General features: G+C 33.3%; 1 protein-coding gene across 1 annotated transcript in view; it reads right to left on the bottom strand.

Annotated features, from left to right (window-relative positions):
• Positions 1 to 21,364, bottom strand: part of NAF1 (nuclear assembly factor 1 ribonucleoprotein) — a 39,480-nt gene that overhangs the window by 5,770 nt on the left and 12,346 nt on the right. Inside the window, exons 3-7 of the mRNA XM_012438979.2 lie at positions 15,723 to 15,816; positions 11,835 to 11,917; positions 6,564 to 6,724; positions 5,461 to 5,512; positions 1,657 to 1,759 (exon numbers count right to left, since the gene is read on the bottom strand). Of these exons, the coding sequence (XP_012294402.1) occupies positions 1,657 to 1,759; positions 5,461 to 5,512; positions 6,564 to 6,724; positions 11,835 to 11,917; positions 15,723 to 15,816 (493 nt within the window). The remainder of the gene's footprint in view (positions 1 to 1,656; positions 1,760 to 5,460; positions 5,513 to 6,563; positions 6,725 to 11,834; positions 11,918 to 15,722; positions 15,817 to 21,364) is intronic.

Raw genomic sequence — 21,364 nt, 5'->3', positions numbered from 1 at the left:
GACAATAGCCTTACACCATTCATAAGAATTAATTCAAAATGAATCACAGACCTCAATGTAAAGTGCAGAATTACAAAATTCCTAAAAGATAACAGAGAAGAAAATATAGATGACCTTGAGTTGATACTGACTTTCTAGATAGGACACCAAAGGCACGATCCATGAAATAAAGAATTGATTCACTGAATTTCATTAATAAAAATTTCTGCTACACGAAAGATACTGTCAGTCAGGAAAATGAAAGAAAAAAGCTCAAGAGTTCAAGGTTACAGTGAGCTATGATTGTACCACTGCATTCTAGCCTGGACAACAGAGCATGAACACCTCAAAAAACAGGCAAACAAAAACAAAAAACCTCAGCAAGACATTTGTTCATGTACAGAACATTTGAAAATTTATAATGAAAGGTAAAAGACCTAGAATATCGCTAATATTTTTTAAAAACAGAAATAAAGTAGGAGTTATCACTCTAAGCAATTTCAAGACTAACTTCACTTTCTACACAAAATTTACCTCAAAATGAATCGCAAGTGTAAAATGTAAAACAGAAGACTACAAAACTTTTAGGGAAAAAATTAGAAGAATATCATTAGGATCTAAAGCTAAACAGCAAGTTCTCAGATTCCATAAACAAAACTGATAAATTAACATTCCTCCAAACTAAAACCTTTAGTCTTGCAAGAGGACCTCTTTAAAGGAGGAAAGATTATTGACTAGAACAAATTATGAACAAACCACGTATCTGACAGAAAGCAAGTATATCTAAAATATACATTTTTAAATTCTCAAAACTGGACAGTAAAAATCCAGAAATACTATTTAAAAATGGACAAAAGATACGGAATGACACATCACTGAAGATACAGATAGTAAATGAGTACATGTAAAGATGTTCAACATCATTAGCCATTAGGAAAATGCAAATTGAAACCACAATTATATTAGCACTACATACCTAGCAGAATGGCTAAAATTAAAAATGGTGATAACACCAAATGCTAGAGAAAATGCAAAGAAATTGTCACTCATATACTGCTGATGGAAATGTAAAATGTTACAGCCACGCTGAAAAACAGTATGGCAATTTCTTAGGAAACTAAACATGTAATGCAATTATTATACAACCAAGCAAATGTACTCTTGGGCATTTATTCCAGAGAAATAAAAATCTGTTTTCACAAAAATCTTGTAACAAATATTTATAGCTGCTTTTTTCCTAATCACTCCAAAATGGAAACAACCTAGATGTGCTTCAATGGATGAATGGTCAGGTAATCTGGTAAATTCATACCTGAAATGTTACGCTGTAATGAAGAGGAACAAACTATTATTGATAGTTTCAAATTATTATGAATAGGTTCTTCAAGTACTAGATCATAAAATTTCTAAAAATGGAAGCAAATGGGTATCTTAAGAAAAAAGTGCTGAGAAGCACAAGTAACAAGATTTAGTCTGTCTGTTACCCCAGGAAGCCATTTTTATATGCTTAAGCTCATAAAACTACCACACCTCCTGTTATGTAACCACTCTAAATGTTAGTAGAATGCTAGGAAGTAAACAGAGAGAACCCAGATGTTTCTTTCAGTTTTATTACTGATAAACTTATATAGATGTAAATGAAGATAAAGAATGACTATACATATTGTATTCACTCACCTGGCTCATTAAATTCAGATTTGAGTTTTTTCCGGCCTTGAATCTGAGATTTTTTCCTCTGTTTGGCTTCTTTTTCTTTTTCATCGTCACTGAAATCTAAGGCCTTGCAGAGAAAGGTATGTAATAGGTTTATGTTATGTGGATTTGCCAATTCAACAGTATATACTTGGAGGTGAAGAAAATAAGCCTATTATTAACCACTGACTCAAAAAAAAGTTGACTTTTTGAAACTTAATATTTTCTATATCTGAATTAGACATGGTAGAAAAATTAAGTATTTTTTGATAAATGCTTAATGACTCTTAATTAACACAGGCCAGTAATCAGCCTTCAGATATGAATCTGACTTCCAGTTTAGACTTAAGATTCATCATAGTGTCAGATGCAAAAGATACCAAAGGTAGGAGTATCAAGGACTAAGCAATTACACACTTTGTAAGAGCCAACAACAATAGAAGACAATGTTCCACAATTCATTCATTCAAAATACACACCCAAGCACTGTTCTAAACCTTCACAGGTTCATTCTTTACAGGTTTACTGTCTTTTTAAATATAATTTTAGGTATATAGCAAGGGCAATAAATAAATATTAAGGCAAAACAAGGGTATACAAGTCATGGGGATGCTATTTAGGTAAGACCATAGGCAAAGGCTTTTATAAGCAGATACATAAATGACCCAACTCCTAAAAGGAAATTATTTAAAAATTAAATGTGGTACAATTCACATGTAACTAAGAATTAGGATTCATTGTTATAGTCCACCAAGAAAACCAAGATTTGTGAGCTATATATATTATGACTGCCATGGTTGCAATACTCAGGCATTTTATTATTCTATTAACACCAGAAAACTTTTATTATTATGTTTCATATAAAAAATATATTAAAGCAGGCCCATTATGTATGCAGGGATACACATTTAAAAAGAAGAAATAAAATGTATATGAACATCTTTGTATGTAATTTTCAGTATGGCTTTGCTGGAATACATTCTAGATCAAATCCTCCATCAGAAATTTATACACTTCAGAGTCTAAAATCTAATTCGAAAACATCAACTAATTGTATGCCTTCAAAATGCACAAGTTCTTATTACTGATCTTAATGTGATACGATTTTTAAATTCAGGTTAAATCTGGTATCTGACAGACACTACTAGGAAGTATGGAGATCAGAGGGAAGACTCCTTCTGAGAAAAAAAATTAAATGTACAATGAATGAATGCCACAACTTAATGCACTATTATAGTGCTAGATAAAGAGAAAAAAGGAAAAGGAAGACTTCTTGGTATGGATAACCCAATATAAATACCTGATTGAGTTAGCTATGAAAATAAAGAAAATTTTCAGGGCATGGGAACTATATACACAGAGGTATAACAGAACATGGTATACACGGAAAAGAAAAATGGTAAAGAAAGGCAAAGTGAAAGCTGCTTCTTACACAGCAAAAACAGAAAAGATAAAATTGGAGAAGCTAATAAGAAACCTTACAGTGCCATTTGAAATAAATGAAATAATCATCTTAAGAGCAGAAGGGAGGGCTAAAAATTTCAATTGGGAATAGTTTATTTCAGAGAGATTACTCTGGTAGTACTTTGCTATCACCTCCTAAAATCAGAGAAAACTTTATGTTTCTTGTATGCAAATTAATTCAAATCTCCATTCATTAAACACTTATTCTACCTTAACGGACATGTTGGTGTATTAAAAATGGCTATGAAGATAAATATGATACAACCCAAGGTAATTTTTAGGTCCTTTGCACAGCCCAACATTTCACAGCACATACTTTTTCTTATTTTCTTTATGTAAGCTTTCTATATTCACATGATGTTTCTCTTTTTTCTTTAAGTTTAAACCAAACAAACTTCTAATTTTAATCTATGATCAATTAGGCAATAATTCTAGATTACAAGTTTCATCAACAAATATTACAAAATTAAATCCCAACATACTTAACAATCCAGTCAAGCTACCTGGAAAAAACAAACACCATGAACTATGTGAGATGCAATTTTGCAATTAACCTAGTCAAACCAATTTTACAAATAACTCACATTGCTGTAATTGATAAATTCAATGTTTAGGTCAGAAACAACAGGGATTCATTAGACTATCTGGATATTGGCCGGGCACGGTGGCTCACACCTGTAATCCCAGCATTTTGGGAGGCAGAGACAGGTGAATTACTGGAGGTCAGGAGTTTAAGACGAGCCTGGCCAACATGGTGAAATCCCATCTCTACTAAAAATACAAAATTAGCCAGGAGTGGTGGCATGCACCTGTAATTCCAGCTACTCAGGTGGCTGAGGCAGGAAGATCACCTGAATCCAGGAGGCGGAGGTTGCAGTGAGCCGAGATTGGCACTCCAGCCTGGGCAAAAAGAGCGAAACTCCAACTCAAAAAAATAAAAGAAGATTATCTGGATTTTACAAGAAACATGTTTTGAGATCTTTATAAACGTTCAAACACTTTTAAAACATTTAATTTCAGTAATAATATGCTCTAGATGCACTAAACATAATTCAGAACATTAAGTGAATATTCAGAGCCTTAAATGGAATCACATAAATACATAACATTAATTTACATAATTCCATTTCAATTCAGATACTAAGCAAGGATAATTCCCTGGTTAAGTGATTCATACCTGTATAAAACCCTTTAAGTGGGCATAAACCTGATTCATACCTCAGTATAATTAGAAACTAACACAGATCATGATTTAGCATTGCTTTAAGCATCTAAAATGACCAAGGTTAAATCTGTAAATATCAAAAATCCTACCTTTGTCTACCAGATGAGAAAAAATATATATATCAAAAATCGGTAATACTGGCTGGGCAAGGTGGCTCATGACTGCAATCCCAGCACTTTAGGAAGCTGAGGCAAGAAGACTGCTTGAGGGCAGGAGGATCACTAGGCCAAAAGCTTAAGACCAGCCTGGGCAACACAGTGAGACTCCCATGTGTACATTTGTTTAAAAAAAAAAACACTTCATCAGAACTGCTGAGCAAGTTTTAAAAAGTCTCATGTATAATTTTTACTTATAAAAATGTTTAAATACATTTTTATTTTATATTGTATAAATACATGCTATTTTTAAGAAATTAATATATTCACTGTTGTAATATTTGTATTTTAATAACTTCAAAAAAAACTCAAGATAATCTGCTTAAATACTTTCATGGAATGTTAACCAAGTAATTCTACTGAATCATTAACTTATTTACATGTTATTCTTAAATTTACTTCACATCTCTAGGAAGACTAGATTATCAAGTCATCTTGGATCATAAAACTACTGTTTTGCTGACATAGATCCAAAAAGAAAATCAAGGTCTCTTTGTAGAAAGGTAATTATATTGTAAAAAACAGAGAGGTAGGTAGCTTCCAATAATTTTGAACTTCCAAAAGAAGGGCAGCTTACTATTAAAAGCACCATGTCTTCATGTCCCATATGGTGTATTTAATAAACTGAATTAAAAATTTTTAAAATAATGACATCTTGCCTTTATCAGACAAAGTTGACAAAAATAGCAAAATATAATGTAAATGATTAGAAGATAATTATTAAAATACAGCTAAATGTAACTGAAAAAAAGTTTTTTTCTTAAATGAAAAAATCTTTCATTGAAAGGTACACAACAGTCCACCTAGGAGGGTGAGAGAATACAAAGGCTAGGACAGGATAAGGCAGTATGGCTGCTGGCCAGTATTGATGACCTCCCTAACATATTTATAAGATTAAGTCCTGCCCTACTTTCTAAAATATTGCATAAAAAGACTTATACTTACCTCTGGTGGTGGTTCCTGATCATTCTTCCACGATGCATCTGATCCCTTATCCCTAGGTGGGGTGGAGTAGGGAATCAAAAAAGTATTCATCACAATTCTGCTTATAACTTAAAAGTACAGAAAGTAAAAAGTAAAGGACATGAATTCAACCTTTAATTTTGCAATACACTTATGTTGTCTTTTCAAAAGATATGGGAAGCTCATAAGAAAAACAAAAGTTGGGTAAATATAAATATTAGGATTAGGCAACTGGAATGAAAAGCCAAGGCTATGATGCGCAGAGGAAAGGAGATGGGCAGTTCTTCTGATTTTCATGATATTCGCAGTTTTCATAAAACTCAGTTTAAAAAAATGCTTATTTCACACCAACTGTAATTGGAAGTTGTCCCACGTACGAAGGACACAAAAATGACTATAGGGCATTCCCTTTTCAAATATTTTACAGGTTTAATGGTAGAGATATCAAAATGAATTATTTTCTCCTCAGTTTACCTGAAGAATATCGACAATCCTCCATGAGTAACCAAGGTTTATTCCAACACTGATTCGCAAAGCAGAGAGGGTCAAATAAAGGCTAACTATTAATAATTTGAGGAAGAGGAGCTGTTTTAAAGATTCTAAAGGACAATGTAATGACCGGCATATGTGAAATGTGTAATAGCAGCTGAAAAATCAACAATTTTTGGTGGAGAGTTTTACACGTTACAACTAAAGAGAATTTTATACTTTACATCCAAAGAGAATTTTACTTAACTGAAAATAATTGTTAAGAAATGGTAATAATACTAAATACTAAAATACTAAAATAGCAAGTATATTAAAGAAAGTATATAATGAAAAAAAAAACACTGAACTGAAATCAGAAAATGTACATGGCTCAAATGTTCTTTTAACGGCTGATCATCTCATTTTCTGCAAAAGATATGAGTTCTACCCTACAAAAGTGATAATAAATTGTAGGCTTCAGAGATGTTATTAGGAAGATAAATGAACTCTTTGGAAGACAGACACAATATAATGATAAGAAATTACCATCACTGAGAATTATTCTTAAAATATAAACATTAGGTAAGCGAAGAACAACATGGCAGTAAAGTACTTACTGTTTAAGTTTTTCTGTGAATATATACTGGGTGAAATCTTTCATTGATGGAGCAAAATACATAGTCTCCTTTATTTTAATACCTTTACTTTCAATGTGATCTGAAGAATTAAACCGTAACACATAAAATGGATGTGCAACAGGTCCAAATATCTCAAATATCTATAATAGAAACATAAAGGCCTCTTTTAACATGTAAAATAATTATTTGAAAAGGTAGTAATGTTTTCTTTTAAAAATTCCACTGATAATTGCTAGAACAATATAATTTTGTCAGTGATAGGGCAATAATTTATTTATACTTGTCAATTTTACATATTCAGTCTTCATATACTAATTAAAATGCATTAGCTCATTCCAGATTTCCCATCTATTAATTTAAAACAACTGTAACAAGTTTGATCCTCACAAATTCAAATCATTTGGTGGTACCAACTACATGCAAATTATGATTTTGATTTTTTAAAATTGTTGCTCATTTAAGTTGTAAGGTACAAAGAAAAGAATTATAATTGGTAACTTTTGAGAAATAACACATTGTATGCATTTGGAATCATCAGATGGGAAATATAAAAGCAAGCTTCTGATTTCAATAGGTGTTAAATCACTTTTGTTGTTTACATAGTGTTAGAAATTTTGTAAAATTCAAGACTTTTTCTAATTTAACAAATAATAAAGAAGTTACTTATTTCCACAAAACAAAAGATGGTGCAGCCTTTAACATTTAACTAAAAGAACTGCTTTTAGCAGAACCACATATTTTATTTATGAAAACATTTTATCAATGATGAAAGGAAGCCTCTTGGTTTCAAACTTTATTTTCTTCTCAAAATTACCTGAATTAAAAAATATATTTTCTGATAACATATGCATATTATAGAGATAAGACCATGGCCCGTATAGATTTTTCCAGTCTTTTTTCTGTAATGCATATTTTTTTCTTTAAGACTATATTGTACTTTTGTATACCACCCCCTTTTAAAACCTAAAGTTGTTCCATGTTACATTCTTTGCAAGTAAAATTTTAGCAATTATAAAATACCCCTTTACAGATCCAGCACAACTTATTTAACTTTTTTTTTGTAGGACATTTAAGCAGTTTCCAATTTATTCAACATAATATATGATGCCATGATAAGTATCTTATATATCAATGTCTATACTTCAGATTTCCTAAAAATTGACTTTTAAGGAGTAGAAGTATTGAAGCTGAAAGTATGATAATTAACAGTAAGGTATAAAAGTTTTAATGGAAATACTAAATAGCTTTCTAAATAGCTTGGACCAATTTATACCAACTGCATTGAAAGTGGCTGTTTTATCACATCCTCAGTTCTTGATTTTTGATAATAAATATTCTTTACATTTTATGATCTTTAGTAGAGCACCGAAGCTTTTATTAGTTTTCACTAAGGCATAAAACAGTTCACCTAGCAGGGCACCACCATTCTGAAGGTATGTATACTCTAAAAACAAGTAGTGATATTAAAAACAATTAAAATGTATTATGAAATAACACTAATAGCATCACAAATTTAAGCCATTAAATAAATTTAAAAGCAAAAAAATTTAAGAAAATAGCAAGACATTTGCTTTGAAATGTTTAGATAAATCTAGTAGACCTCGTCCAGTGAAAGCTGTGAAGGACAGAAGAGCTGCACTGCAGCAGCACTCTTATCGGCCTACATGACGTGTATTTTAGTAATCTTACTTTCACTTAAAATTGTCTTTAAAATAATTCACAAATTTAACTCCCTCGAATATAGACAAACAAAATTCTTTGTTTGCACAGAGATTTAAAAATACCTTTTAAAAAGTTTCCTATGTATCCATTAATACAAGGTAAAATAATCATTGTTTGCAGCCTGGTACACTGACTGTTTCCCAGGGATTTGTTTCCTAGATATCATGAATCCATTTCCTAAGTGTGAAAAATGATTTCAATGGAAAAATTCTTTGCAAACTTCAGGTCTATGCAGTATGGTTTAAACTAAAATGTAAGTGACATTCAAAATTCTTGGACAAAAGAAAAGCATAATTTTTTAGTTGCCTGTTCCTAAGATCTGAAGTGTTTATGAGCTATAACTATAATGAAATCATTTAAAAGTTTTAAGTAAAATAACACCACAGACAGTAGGTAACAGGAAGCCATAAAATAAGACAGTATGTGGCGTGAGCCACTAACAACAGGTACGTTACAGGAAAACTTGACCGAGTTCACATAAGCAATTTAGCTAATTCAGAGTACAAAAGAAGAATTTAACAATATTTTAAATAGCTATTATCCTCCGAGTGTAGAGTTTACATTAACTAATACCTGAGAGCTAAACTGTAAAGAGCAACTTAAGACACAGCAAAGATTAGGCCAGCCCACTTCTCATACGGCTCCATATGAGGCACCTGTATTCCTGCTCAGTCAGTCCACCCAACTTAGGGGATTTTGTGACTTCCATACTCCCTGATTCAAGATAAAAGCAAAGAAAGTATAGATTGTAAGGAGAGTATAAGAAACTGAATTTGGAAAAGTAGCAGCTGAGACCTATACTATGAGGTGGGCAAGCAGCTTTCTTTTTATCTTTAAAAATGGAATTATTCTGTAGAAATGTTCATATAAAAATTTAATCCAACTGATGCTTTATACTTGCCCTGTCATTGAGAAGTGGTTTTCTAAGTATCCTTTCACTTGGCTCTAGCAGATAATACTCATCATTTTTTACTCAAAGGCATTATATTTTTGCTACAAGATCTCCAAGGATACCTATCACACACAGAGGTTAACAAACACCATGACAACAACATGGTACAGATACAATGTAGGGTCTGTTGGGAAAAATAACTGATAAGCAAAGAAGATATAGAGTGCATGCAGTTCCCCAAATTCCATCCCAGCATAGGCTGGGCTTAAATGTTCTGTGCACACCATGGCAAAAGTTTCAGCAGCGTGGAAGGCCTGTTTGAGCCAGCAGGCTGGATGTGCACAGACAATATTCCAAAAGGGAGAATGAGCTGTATTCTCCACCCCCTCTCCACACACACACCATGTCACAAACTTATGAGTTATCTAGAGGGGACTAGGTAACTTCCAGTTTCTCTATTATCTAGTGGGGACTAGGTAACTCCCAGTTTCTCTAAGTAACAAGAAATATATCAAGGAATCTCCAGGCCCAGGAACAATGCTGGCAGGCTGGCAGCCTGTGCCTGTGAAGAGCCAAGATCTGCATGCTGCCACCTGGAAACAGCCCTCAAAGAATGTCTCTCCAGGTGAGCCAGCTTTGGGTTAAACTGCCAAAGGGGAAAGGAAATGAGGAAATGAACCTTAACAACTATCCAACATGGTCTTTTATCAATCACTTTGTACTTTTTTCACTTCCCATTAACAAAAATGAAGAAAATACAGACGAATAGAGCATTCTAATCCATTAGTTAGGTAAACTGATTATTTCAATCACTGTGTATATTACTGTATCCCAAGTTACCTTGAAATATGTCATGAGAACTAAGGCAGTGGGGAACACTGCATCAATATAATATAGAGTCCTCTAGAAAATCATCATATCCTACCAAACAAGACAATCTTTTAAAAAGGAATCAGTAAAAATTCCCTACCCAGTGATATATGAGAAGGAAACAGATTTCACCAGTTATCAAGAAGAACTAGCAATTATTAGGATTAAAGGACAAAGGTAGGAATAAATATCTGAGACCGTCCTCCCTAAATCAGTGGGGAAAGCAAAGGGAGGCGGAAGGGAAATGAACCTGGGTTGGCAATCTCATCCATTTCAGATTTGTGACTTTTTAGCAAGGTTTTTCAAGTTTTAAAATAAAGGCAATTCTACTTTCTTTCAGGGTTTCAGTGAACTTAAAAAGTTAAACAACATAAATATCACCGTAGCTGATTACTATTGTGTTACTAAAGAATAGAGGGAAAAGATGTTCAACGGCTTGCTACTGAAGGTAAAACTAATTTAGTATTTAGATAACACATGCTAATAATCTAAAAGGGATTCAGTTTCATATTCGGGTTATTGGTTTGTCTAACAGATACTTTCTAATCTTCTCTACTTCCACTACTATTTTGGGGAATCATTTCAAGGCACTCAGATTTATAATCAAGTATTTTTGAAAGACTTGTCACAAAGTCTTTCAAAAGCATTTATAAAGCATTCTATGTAAAATTTAGAAATAGATTTTTTGCCAACAGGCTTATGCCATATAACTAAAGTTAGAGTTGTAAATGTTGTATTTTTATCTGACTTCTTTCAAAGCTAAATGACAGTTAAATATTAATATTATTAGCCACATTTACAAGTCTAGAAATTCAAATGTAGTGGGAAATACAAGAAAAAAATCTGTTTAGAGGTTTTAGTTTAGCAAAGTGTTGAGTATCTTCAGATGAAAACTTCTAAGCTAGGTACTAAGAAAAAAAGACAACTGTCATGAAAATCACAAATAACGCATTCTTATTTGTTTGTATTCAACTCAATATATATTTACTTGGCACAAATAATTTACAAAGAACTGCACTAGGCACAATGGGGAATATCAAGGTGAATAAACTGTCCCTATTGCCAGGAAATGCATACCTACTTGGTATCTATATTCTTGATTTTAGAAGGTTTTCTGTCTTCTGCCGACCAGTCAGAATTGCCTACTTACTGGGTAAAGCACACAGTGTTCTATATTAAGGTGGACGTGCAGGGCTGTTCCATTAGAAAGACGTTAAAAGGGACCAAATCTTATAGCAATTACTAGAGTGCACATATTTGTAATTCCCCAGGATGTGCTTACAGTGACAATTCACTGCTGTCTGTAAAATATTTTTCCACCTAGAATTAAGATTCCACAGCGAACTTCCACCTGAGGAAGTCAAAGTCTGCAAAGTCTGAGAGCCACTATTCAAAGGGGCTCACAAGTCAAAAATAGTTAAGAGCTACTATACTATGGGAAATCTTCACTCAGCTGAGTATCTAGAGGGTAGGAAACGATGTGTTATTCATTATGTAGACTCACTGCCTAGCAAATTACCTGACAAACACTAGGAAAGAATTCTATACACGTACATTTAACAACTCATGCAGCGAAGAATAATAATCAGTATTAACCAATTTAGACAGACAGAAAGTATTGAAGAAAATCAAGAATGTACTGAAACTTGACAGCTCTAGATTGTCCATCAATTAAAATCAATAAACTTTCTGAGAACTGATGGGGAAACTCAGAAAAACCAACCAATAAATAGAATAATTTGTAAGAACTGAAATTTTTTACAAACCTTTCCTGCTGCTTGTCGATCACTTTTAAAAATTACAGTCTCCTCATTAACTGGAGGTAGGTTAGTCATAGATTCAATTATTACTGAAAAATAAAATAGATTACTTTAAGATTTACTTACAAGAGAATGTAGAATTTAATGAAAATCTAAGCTTCAATTCCAACATAATTTAAAATAAAATTGAAGGTAGGATTAGTTACCTCATTAACTATTTCTCTTCAGTAAACAAAATCTTATTACCAAATAGCGCTGGGAAATGTTTTATAACTATTTTTAATACAAAAAGCTACAATTCTAAGAAAAAAATTAAAATATAAATCCCATAGAAAATCTGAATCATCCATTAAAGAGTCAACAAATTCAAGCTATGTACATATTCTCAAGTAAATTTTACCAAAAATAGTGTAATCATATTTAGTCCTAAAACTCCTGTTTTAAAAGAAATTTGTCTCCTTTCTCACTCTTAGATTCTTTTCTACAAAGCATTGTTAAGTTACTGGTATACGAAGAAGTTAAATAAAAGCTTCACAAAAGCATCTTCTTAAGAACAGAAGTAAAAGTGCTACAGCTCACAGTAATTTTTATCATTACATGAAAATTCCCTCCTCAAAAAGCAGAAGCATAATTTCCAAATCTCTAATTCTTTTAAATGACACAAATGCTACAGAACTGATCTACCACAACTAAGAGAAAATACAAACATACACACACACACACACACTCTCTTTGTGTGTGTGTGTCTCTCTCTCTCAATAGATTTTTAGAAAATCAGAGCCACAAGTAAGAACATTCTGTTACATTACATAGATAATGCCACGTCTACTTAGGGAATAAAATATATTAGCTCAGATTATTAAAATTAATTCGAATAACTTCTTTTGTATCCCAACTAATTTTAACTTCAGGCCAGATGCAGTGGCTCACGCCTCCAGCACTTTGGGAGGCTGACGAGGAAGAATGGCTGGAGCCCAGGAGTTTGAGACCAGCCTGGGCAATATAGCAAGACCTCGTCTCTATTAAAAAAACAAAAAAGTTAGTACTTCTGAATTCCAAATATACACATAACCAACAGATCATGGGGCAACATTTTTTGAGTTAAATCTGCTTCTGGAATGATGATGAAATACGGATTGATAACTACATTGAGCACTAACAGAATTCATTTTCAGTCATCATTTCTTCCTAATCATTTCTTCCTAATCATCATTTCTTCTGCAAGGGGTTGCAGAAGAGTCAAATTAATTACAGGAAAACTAAAAACCACCTAATCCAATGCCCTCATCTTACAGAAAGATAAGAAATAAAGATTTAAGAAAGTCCTTTCTAACAATTAAGGCAAGGCCAATTCCATTATCACCAGAACGTAGACCTAGTTCCTATGCTCTTTCTATAACACAACTGTGTTTCCAAAGACCCATTCTCTTATTACAATGATTCTGAGCAGCAGGCAGTTTCAGGTGGATGGATACAAATTAACTTACAGGTTTGTACCATATTAATAAACATTTTCAAAGATTTTAAAACTAACACTCTGAAAGAATGAACTAGGACAAGATCACTAATTTCATGACATCTCTCCACTTCTACCTATAAGAATACTATCTAATTATCCCCATGTTTTTTCGAAATTAAAACAAAACAAAAAAGGCATAGTTTGTAGGGCTGCAGAATGCAAACCCTAATTCTCTCTTTTCATCTTTAGCTTCTTTGAATTCATAGATTTTTTTGCCTAACATAATAATACTTATTTTTCTTTTTGTGTAATTGTTCCAAATAATATTAGATATTTTAGGCTTTCAAAACAGAGTAGGCAACAGTGGCATGTGCTGATTTTGACTCATTTGCTCTTTATTCCCATTAGGTTGAGAATTTTTTCAGTCTATGTTAGTTAAAATAGTATTGTTAAAAATGCAAAAATGGGCCAGGCGCAGCGGCTCACGTCTGTAATCCCAGCACTTTGGGAGGCTGAGGTAGGCAGATCATGAGGTTAGGAGTTCAAGATCAGCCTGATGAACATGATGAAACCCTGTCTCTACCAAAAATACAAAAAAAGCCAGGAGTGGTGCCAGGCACCTGTAATCCCAGCTACTCGGGAGGCTGAGGCAGGAGAACTGCTTGAACCTGGGAGGCAGAGGTTGCAGTGAGCCGAGAGTATGCCACTGCACTCCAGCCTGGGCAACAGAGCAAGACCCTGTCTCAAAAAAACAAAAAGCAAAAATGACATGCATTATTCCATGCATGTCATAGAGTTTACATTTATTGTTTTGAGACCTAACATTATGACCTAAAATTTTTCTGTATAGGCCCATCGTGGTGGCATAATCCCAGCACTTTGCAAGGCCGAAGTGGGTGATCACCTGAGGTCGGGAGTCCAAGAACTGCCTGACCAACATGGAGAAAACCCATCTCTATTAAAAATACAAAATTAGCCAGGCATGGTGGTATGCACTTGTAATCCCAGCTACTCTGGAGGCTGAGGCATGAGAATCACTTGAACCCAGGAGAAGGAGGTTGCAGTGAGCCGAGGTCACACCATTGCACTCCAGCCTGGGCAACAAGAATAAAACTGCATCTCAAAAAAAAAAAATTCTGTATACACCAAGTCTAATAAATGTTTAAATCATACTATATAAGAAATTAGTTGCCTGTTTGATTTATCTTCACATATTATTAAATACCATAAGATAACTCTAAAACTAGTAAATATAATGATTCCAGAATCATGGAGTTTTAATTATTAATTTTGAAAAAAAGGTTCATTTTAATCTACATTTTTATTAATAAACTGAAAAAGTATAAAATTATGTATTTTTTTAAAAATATTGATACAGACACTTTTAGAAAAAAGTCAAAAGAAAAAGTCCCATTTCAACCACTGACTCATTATACAACTGGTCCCAAGAGCAACTAACTTGAATTTTTCTATGTCCTTAGGTCCTGTGGAGGCTGGTGGGCAATCTAGGCTCTCTTCACAGTTCCAAAATCCTATTACTTTGTCAGTGCTAAGTTCTATTCTCAGGCGTACCCTACTGTAGTTAATAGTACCTACATTAACAAAATCTTACAGTTTTCTTATATAGCACTTTCATATTTTGTGCCATTAATCTATCAGTATTAAATCACTAAACTTTATAACTTACATGGTTTTAAGACAAAATCAACGGTGGTGAGCAGAATGGCGCCCCCAGAGATATCCACACTCTAATACCTGAATCTGTAAATACATTATATTTTTAAGAGCCTTTGCAGATGTGACTAAAGTTGAGGACCTAGAGACAGGGGAGATTATCCTGTATTATGCAGATACTCAATCTAAAAAGTCTTTGAAAGCAAAGAACCTTTCCAGATGTGGTTAGAGTGAGGTGAGACACTAGAAGAAGGCCCAGAGACAGACACTCCATTACTGGCTTTCAGGATGAAGAAAGAGAACCAAAAGCCAAGGAATGTGGGAAGGCTCAAGAAACCAAAAAGAGCAAGGAAATAAGATTCTCCCCTAGTATCTACAGAAAATAACTCAGCCCGGTTAACACATTTGATTTTAGCCCACTGAGACCCACATGAGAACTGTATGATAAATTTGTGCTGTTGTAAGACACTATGTTTGCAGTAATTTGGTAGAGAAACATTAGAAAACTAATATATCAAATTAAAAGAAAATTCTGAAGTGCGTCAGTAAAGCCAGACATTTAAATTTCTATGAAGAAACTCTATTTATGTATAATTTTAGTACATGAAAACTGAATTTTATCCCCTGAAACTATGAAGTGTTAATTACGTATTTAAAAAACAATTTACTAGTCATAAAGCCACTGATTCAATTATTAGTGTGTGTTCAGATATAATTAATTTTTTAATAAGATTTTTTTATTAATAAAATTCTTTACATACCTAGTTGTTCAATAATACTTGAAACCATCCCAAGAGGCTTTAATTCAATATCTTCAGGCAGAATAATAGTGAGTTCTTCAACAGAAGGCAGTTCCTACAATTTAAAAAAAAAAAAAAGCATTAATCTTCCTCCAGCTTCAACAACTTAAAAAAGATAAGATAAATTTTCCATTTAAAGTGCTACACATATCGGAAGATGTAACATTAAGTGCTTAGAGCATCTCTTTAATGTTATCCTTCTAGTGGTTGCAAAGACTTGTGATAGCACTTCTCTCCGTCCAACACTTCTCCACCTAAGTGACTCCACAGGTCTTAAGTATACACCCCAAATTCAGTTATACTAAGAACACAGACATAAGTACTGTTCTAGATTCAATCACACTTGAACAAGAGACTCCCTCCTTCCTGTAAAAAAAGGCTATTATCAATCAGAGACATTCTATTTGAAAAGAAGTAATTCTACTGGTGACTATAATTTCCATAGAAAAGTTCTTTCAGCTGTCTTGTTAAATTGGTTAATTAATTAGTTTGACTGTGATTAAACAGTAGAACAAAGAAGCAGCAATCTTTGCCCGGACTGTGCGGAGAAGAGCTGAATGACTGGCCTCCTTCAGGAAAAAGAAAAGGGCACCTATCAGTGAAATACTAAAGTCTTGAAAAAAAGAATGTAGGCTTTAGCCTACAAAAACTGTGAAGGTATTGCTGGATACCTTCTTTCTCTAGGTTAAAAAATAAATTTCTTTACACCTAAAGATTTATTTTTTCTTATCCAGCTGCAAACTGCATCTCAGTTGCTATGGAAACTAGATACTGAAGTACCGATGAGGTTGAAGAGAAGTCTAAGAATAAATCTACCTTAGCCTTTAGATTAAAAATAAAGCTTTCTGTTCTTGACCCTTGCTAAATGATATTAACTCTCAGAAGAAAGCTTTTCCTCAAGAAGGCTTGAAGCGCAAAGACCCTACCAATGGCATTTTAAGAGTTAAACTGAGAGAAGGGTAACTTTTGGAGAAATGTTGGAAAAGATGGAAAAACCTACATAATACGAAGTGTGCTGCAGATGAAATCTTAATCATATTACCCCTATGGAAACTTAAACTAGGTTTTAACCAGAGTTGATAAGCAGACATCTAAAATACATTGTATCTGGAATATGCTATTTTCCGATAAAGGATAACTTATGGAGAGCAACACTATGAGTCTCAACCAACTGATGCAGAAGAAAGTCAGCAACATGCCTTTGTACGGTTAGTCTGCCTGGTGTTCGAGGAAATTATTTTGTTTTATCCATCGGAAATTTTCTGAGTACTTTTAAGGAGAGAACCACCACTTGTCTTTTCATTACATTAAATGTAGAAAGCCTAATCTTGGGAAGAGCATGGTTTGAAAGTGTTTCATGTGTATATCAGAATGGAGAAGGGAGTTCAGTTGTTAGAACAAATGAGAGACTGAATAGCCTTTTTACAGAAGTTCTTAGCTAAAGAAATCTCAGACCTTGTTAAATACAAGACTGGATAATTATAATTTTGGGGGACTGCAGAGTAGAGGGCTTTAATGATATTTTAGAGGGCAACTGTGAGAGGAGTCTCACACAGACTCTGGTTCTGGAGTGGTACCTCTTGTAAAGTGGCAAATGTCACTGGCTAATCCAGAAGTACAGTGATAAAATCTGCTCCATTGCCTAGCCAAATTATAAGATATAGAACAAAAATTTCATTACTTTTGGATTTGGATGAAGCCTACTGTTTAAATATTCTCAAATAAATAAGCGCTATTTTACCAGCATGAAAGGCTCCTGGTTTTGTATTTTCTATTATGAAGAATAAAGGCCCATGTAATGTAATATTTATGCTTTCATATAAATCTAAACTGATATTGTTTTGCTTCTGTTGTTGTTTGTTTAAAGTATAAAAGTAAAACATGTTCCTATTTTAAAAAAAGGAAAAACTCAAGCAGTATGGAAGGATACAAAGTAAAAAGCAAAAATTCCTTTACTCTATTCCTTTCAACTACCCAATTCCAAGCCACATAGATAGCTAATGTTATCTTTCAAATATACTTACTATGCAGATATAAACTTTAATTCTAACTTCAAAGTATTTTTTACTTAAATAAAATATCCATATTTTAATGGAACCAAAAAAAAGTTCATATAGCCAAGACAATCCTAAGCTAAAAGAATAAAGCTGGAGGCATCACACTACCTGACTTCAAACTATACTACAAGATTACAGTAACCAAAACAGCATGGTACTGGTACCAAAACAGACATATAGATCAATGAAACAGAACAGAGGCCTCAGAACTAACACCACACATCTACAGCCATCTGATCATATAGCAAAAACAAGCAATGGGGAAAGGATTCTCTATTTAATAAGTGGTGCTGGGAAAACCTGCTAGCCATATACAGAAAACTGAAACTGGACCCTTTGCCCACACCTTATACAAAAATTAACTCAAGATGGATTAAAGACTTAAATGTAATATAAGACCTAAAATCATAAAAACTCTAGAAGAAAACCTAGGCAATACCATTCAGGACATAGGCATGGGCAAAGACTTCATGATTCAAACACCAAAAGCAATGGCAACAAGAGCCAAAATTGACAAATGGGACCTAATTAAACTAAAGAGCTTCTGCACAGCAAAACAAACTATCATCAGAGTAAATAGGCAACCTACAGAATGGGAGAAAATTTTTGCAATCTATCCATTTGACAAAGGGCTAATATCCAGAATCTACAAAGAACTTTAAATAAATTTACAAAAAAAAGTGGGCAAAGGATATGAACTGACATTTCTCAAAAGAAGACAATTACGCAGCCAATAAACATATGAGAAAAAGCTCACCATCACTGGTCATTAGAGAAAGGCAAATCAATCCCACAATGACGTATCATTTCATACCAGTTAGAATGGCAATCTTTAAAAAGTCAGGAAACAACAGATGCTGGAGAGGATGTGGAGAAATAGGAACGCTTTTACACTGTTGGTGGGAGTGTAATTAGTTCAACCATTGTGGAAGACAGTGTGGCAATTCCTCAAGGATCTAGAACCAGAAATACCATTTGACCCAGTAATCTGATTACTGGGTACATACCCAAAGGATTATAAGTCATTCTATTATAGACACATGTACACATATGTTTATTGCGGCACTGTTCACAATAGCAAAGACTTGACACCAACTCAAATGCCCATCAATGAGACTGGATAAAGAAAATGCGGCACATATACACCATGGAATACTATGCACCCATAAAAAAGGATGAGTTCATGTTCTTTGCAGAGACATAGATAAAGGTGGAAGTCATCATTTTCAGAAAACTAACACAAGAACACAAAACCAAACACCACATTTTCTCACTCATAAATGGGAGTTGAACAATGAGAACACATGGACACAGAAAGGCGAAGATCACACACTGAGGCCTGTCAGGGGTAGGGGACTAGGGCAGAGTTACCGTAAGGATAAATACCTAATGTAGATGATGGGTTGATGGGTGCAGCAAACCACCATGGCACATGTATACCTATGTGACAAACCTGCACATTCTGCACATGTATCTCAGGACTTACAATAATTTTTAAAAATCCATATTTTAATACAAGGTACCTTTTTTACCTATCATACCCTCCACATCTTTCTATACCAAAACATAAACATGTATCTAATTTTAACAGTTATAATGTATTCCACTGTATCGGTGGTACTATACTACACCAGCCACGTGACACAACATGTATCTGCCCTTTTAAAATTTTTGCCACTACACACCAATGATACATCAAACATTCTTTAACATGTATCTTTGTGTAACTCCTGTGATAAATTAAAGTGGTCCTGATAGATTAAAACATATGAATGTTTAAAACTTTGACAGATACTGCTAAATTTCTTCTTAAAAATGTCACATCAATTCACATTTCCACAATGTATCAGAGATTTCTCCACACCCTTGCCATTATTGACAAGTAAACTTTAAATCTTTGCCAGTTTTATGAGTATACGATAGTATCTTGCTTTGATAGGAATTTCTTCATTCATAAAGAAGAGTGAACATCCTTGCATGTATCCTGGCCATTTTTATGTGTGTTATGAATTGTTTCTTGTATAATGTTACACATTTTTGGAGGGCTTATCTTTTATTACTTTATTTTTTTTTAATTAGATTTTTAAGAACATTTGTCTTTTATCAAATATGTTGCAAATATCCACTCTCTTACGCCCCAGAATGTTTTTTAGCTAAACGATTTAAACTAAATAATTTTGGTTGTCTAGTCAACCTCTGGCATTTTTATTTTTATGTAGTCAATATGTAATTTTTTATTTTTATTTTTTTGGCTTTTGAAACTTGTGTCACATTTAGAAAAGTCCTCTCTATCCCAAAATCACTTAAAATTCACTATTGTTTTCTTTTTGTAGTTTCATTTTTTAAATATTTAGATATTTGGTCCATTCACAATTTTACTCTTGTATGAAAGTGAGGCAGTGATTGGCTTTATCTTTATCAAACTACTAGCCAGTTATCCTGACATGTTGTAGAATAATCCATCTTTTCTCTTAATAATTTGCAAAACAAACTTTAACATATACTAAGTACACTTATGTAGTTGGGTTTTTTACTGAATCTCCATTCATTTTCACCGATCTAGTTCGGTGTCAGTACTAAACTATTTTAACAACTGTGGCTTTCATAAAACATTTCAATTGAGATGGCAGGCTAGTTCCTTTACTCACTCCATAAATATTTTTCCTCTTGGAATTTTTTTAATTGTTCTCACATGTTAATCTTGCTAAACTTCCAGAACTATTTTGTCATACTGGTGTCATTAGTATTGACTGAGATCACATTTAATTACAGCTGCCTTTACGAAGGGTCCTCCACAGTGCTTAGGCTTATTTCACTCTACTTTACATATTACTTGCTATAATAAATTCCTAGTTACTGAATATATTTTACTGCTATTGCAAATAAACACTTTATAGAGTATTGCCTGAACATAAGTATCATGCTGGAAATTTACTTTTAGTAATTTTCTGGTATATTTATTATACAACCATATTTTCAAAGAGTAAGTTGTCCTTCTTTTCAATATTAGTACAACATGGCTTTCATTTTTCAGATGATATTGGTTGACAATTCCAGCATCTCAAATATGAAACAACTGTGATGACAGTGGACTTATCTAATAGGAATGTTTCAAATCCTAAGCATAATAATGTACTTTTATTGGAACTTTCTTTTTAAAGAGTTAAGAAAGTATCCATCTATTCCAATTCTAATAAAATTTTTAAAATCAGAAATGAGTTTTATCAAATGCTCTTTCATCATTTTGAGATCATTATAACATAATTTTTTGTAAGTTGAGCAGTTCAGTCTACAGGGTCTAATGAAGTCCTGATGTTCTGCTCTAAGGAATATTAGGAGACATTCAGTATGAGGAAAATAAGGGAAATATATAAAGCCAGATTATTTGTAGTGAGGCAGGGACTCACAATTTTGGTCAAAAGCAGTGTCTGGCAGGTCCTCTTAGTTCCTGTTGCTGTACTGTGTTTCCAACCTATATACCAGAATAATGAAAAACTCTGCCCACAAAGGGGAAGGTTCTCTGCTTTTGTGTAGAATCAAACTTAG

The sequence above is a fragment of the Aotus nancymaae genome, unplaced genomic scaffold (assembly GCF_030222135.1).
Source record: "Aotus nancymaae isolate 86718 unplaced genomic scaffold, 86718_ANA_hifiasm-v0.15.2.pri h1tg000033l, whole genome shotgun sequence".
Taxonomy (NCBI): Eukaryota; Metazoa; Chordata; class Mammalia; order Primates; family Aotidae; genus Aotus; species Aotus nancymaae.
This window is presented reverse-complemented; position numbering and strand designations above follow the sequence as displayed.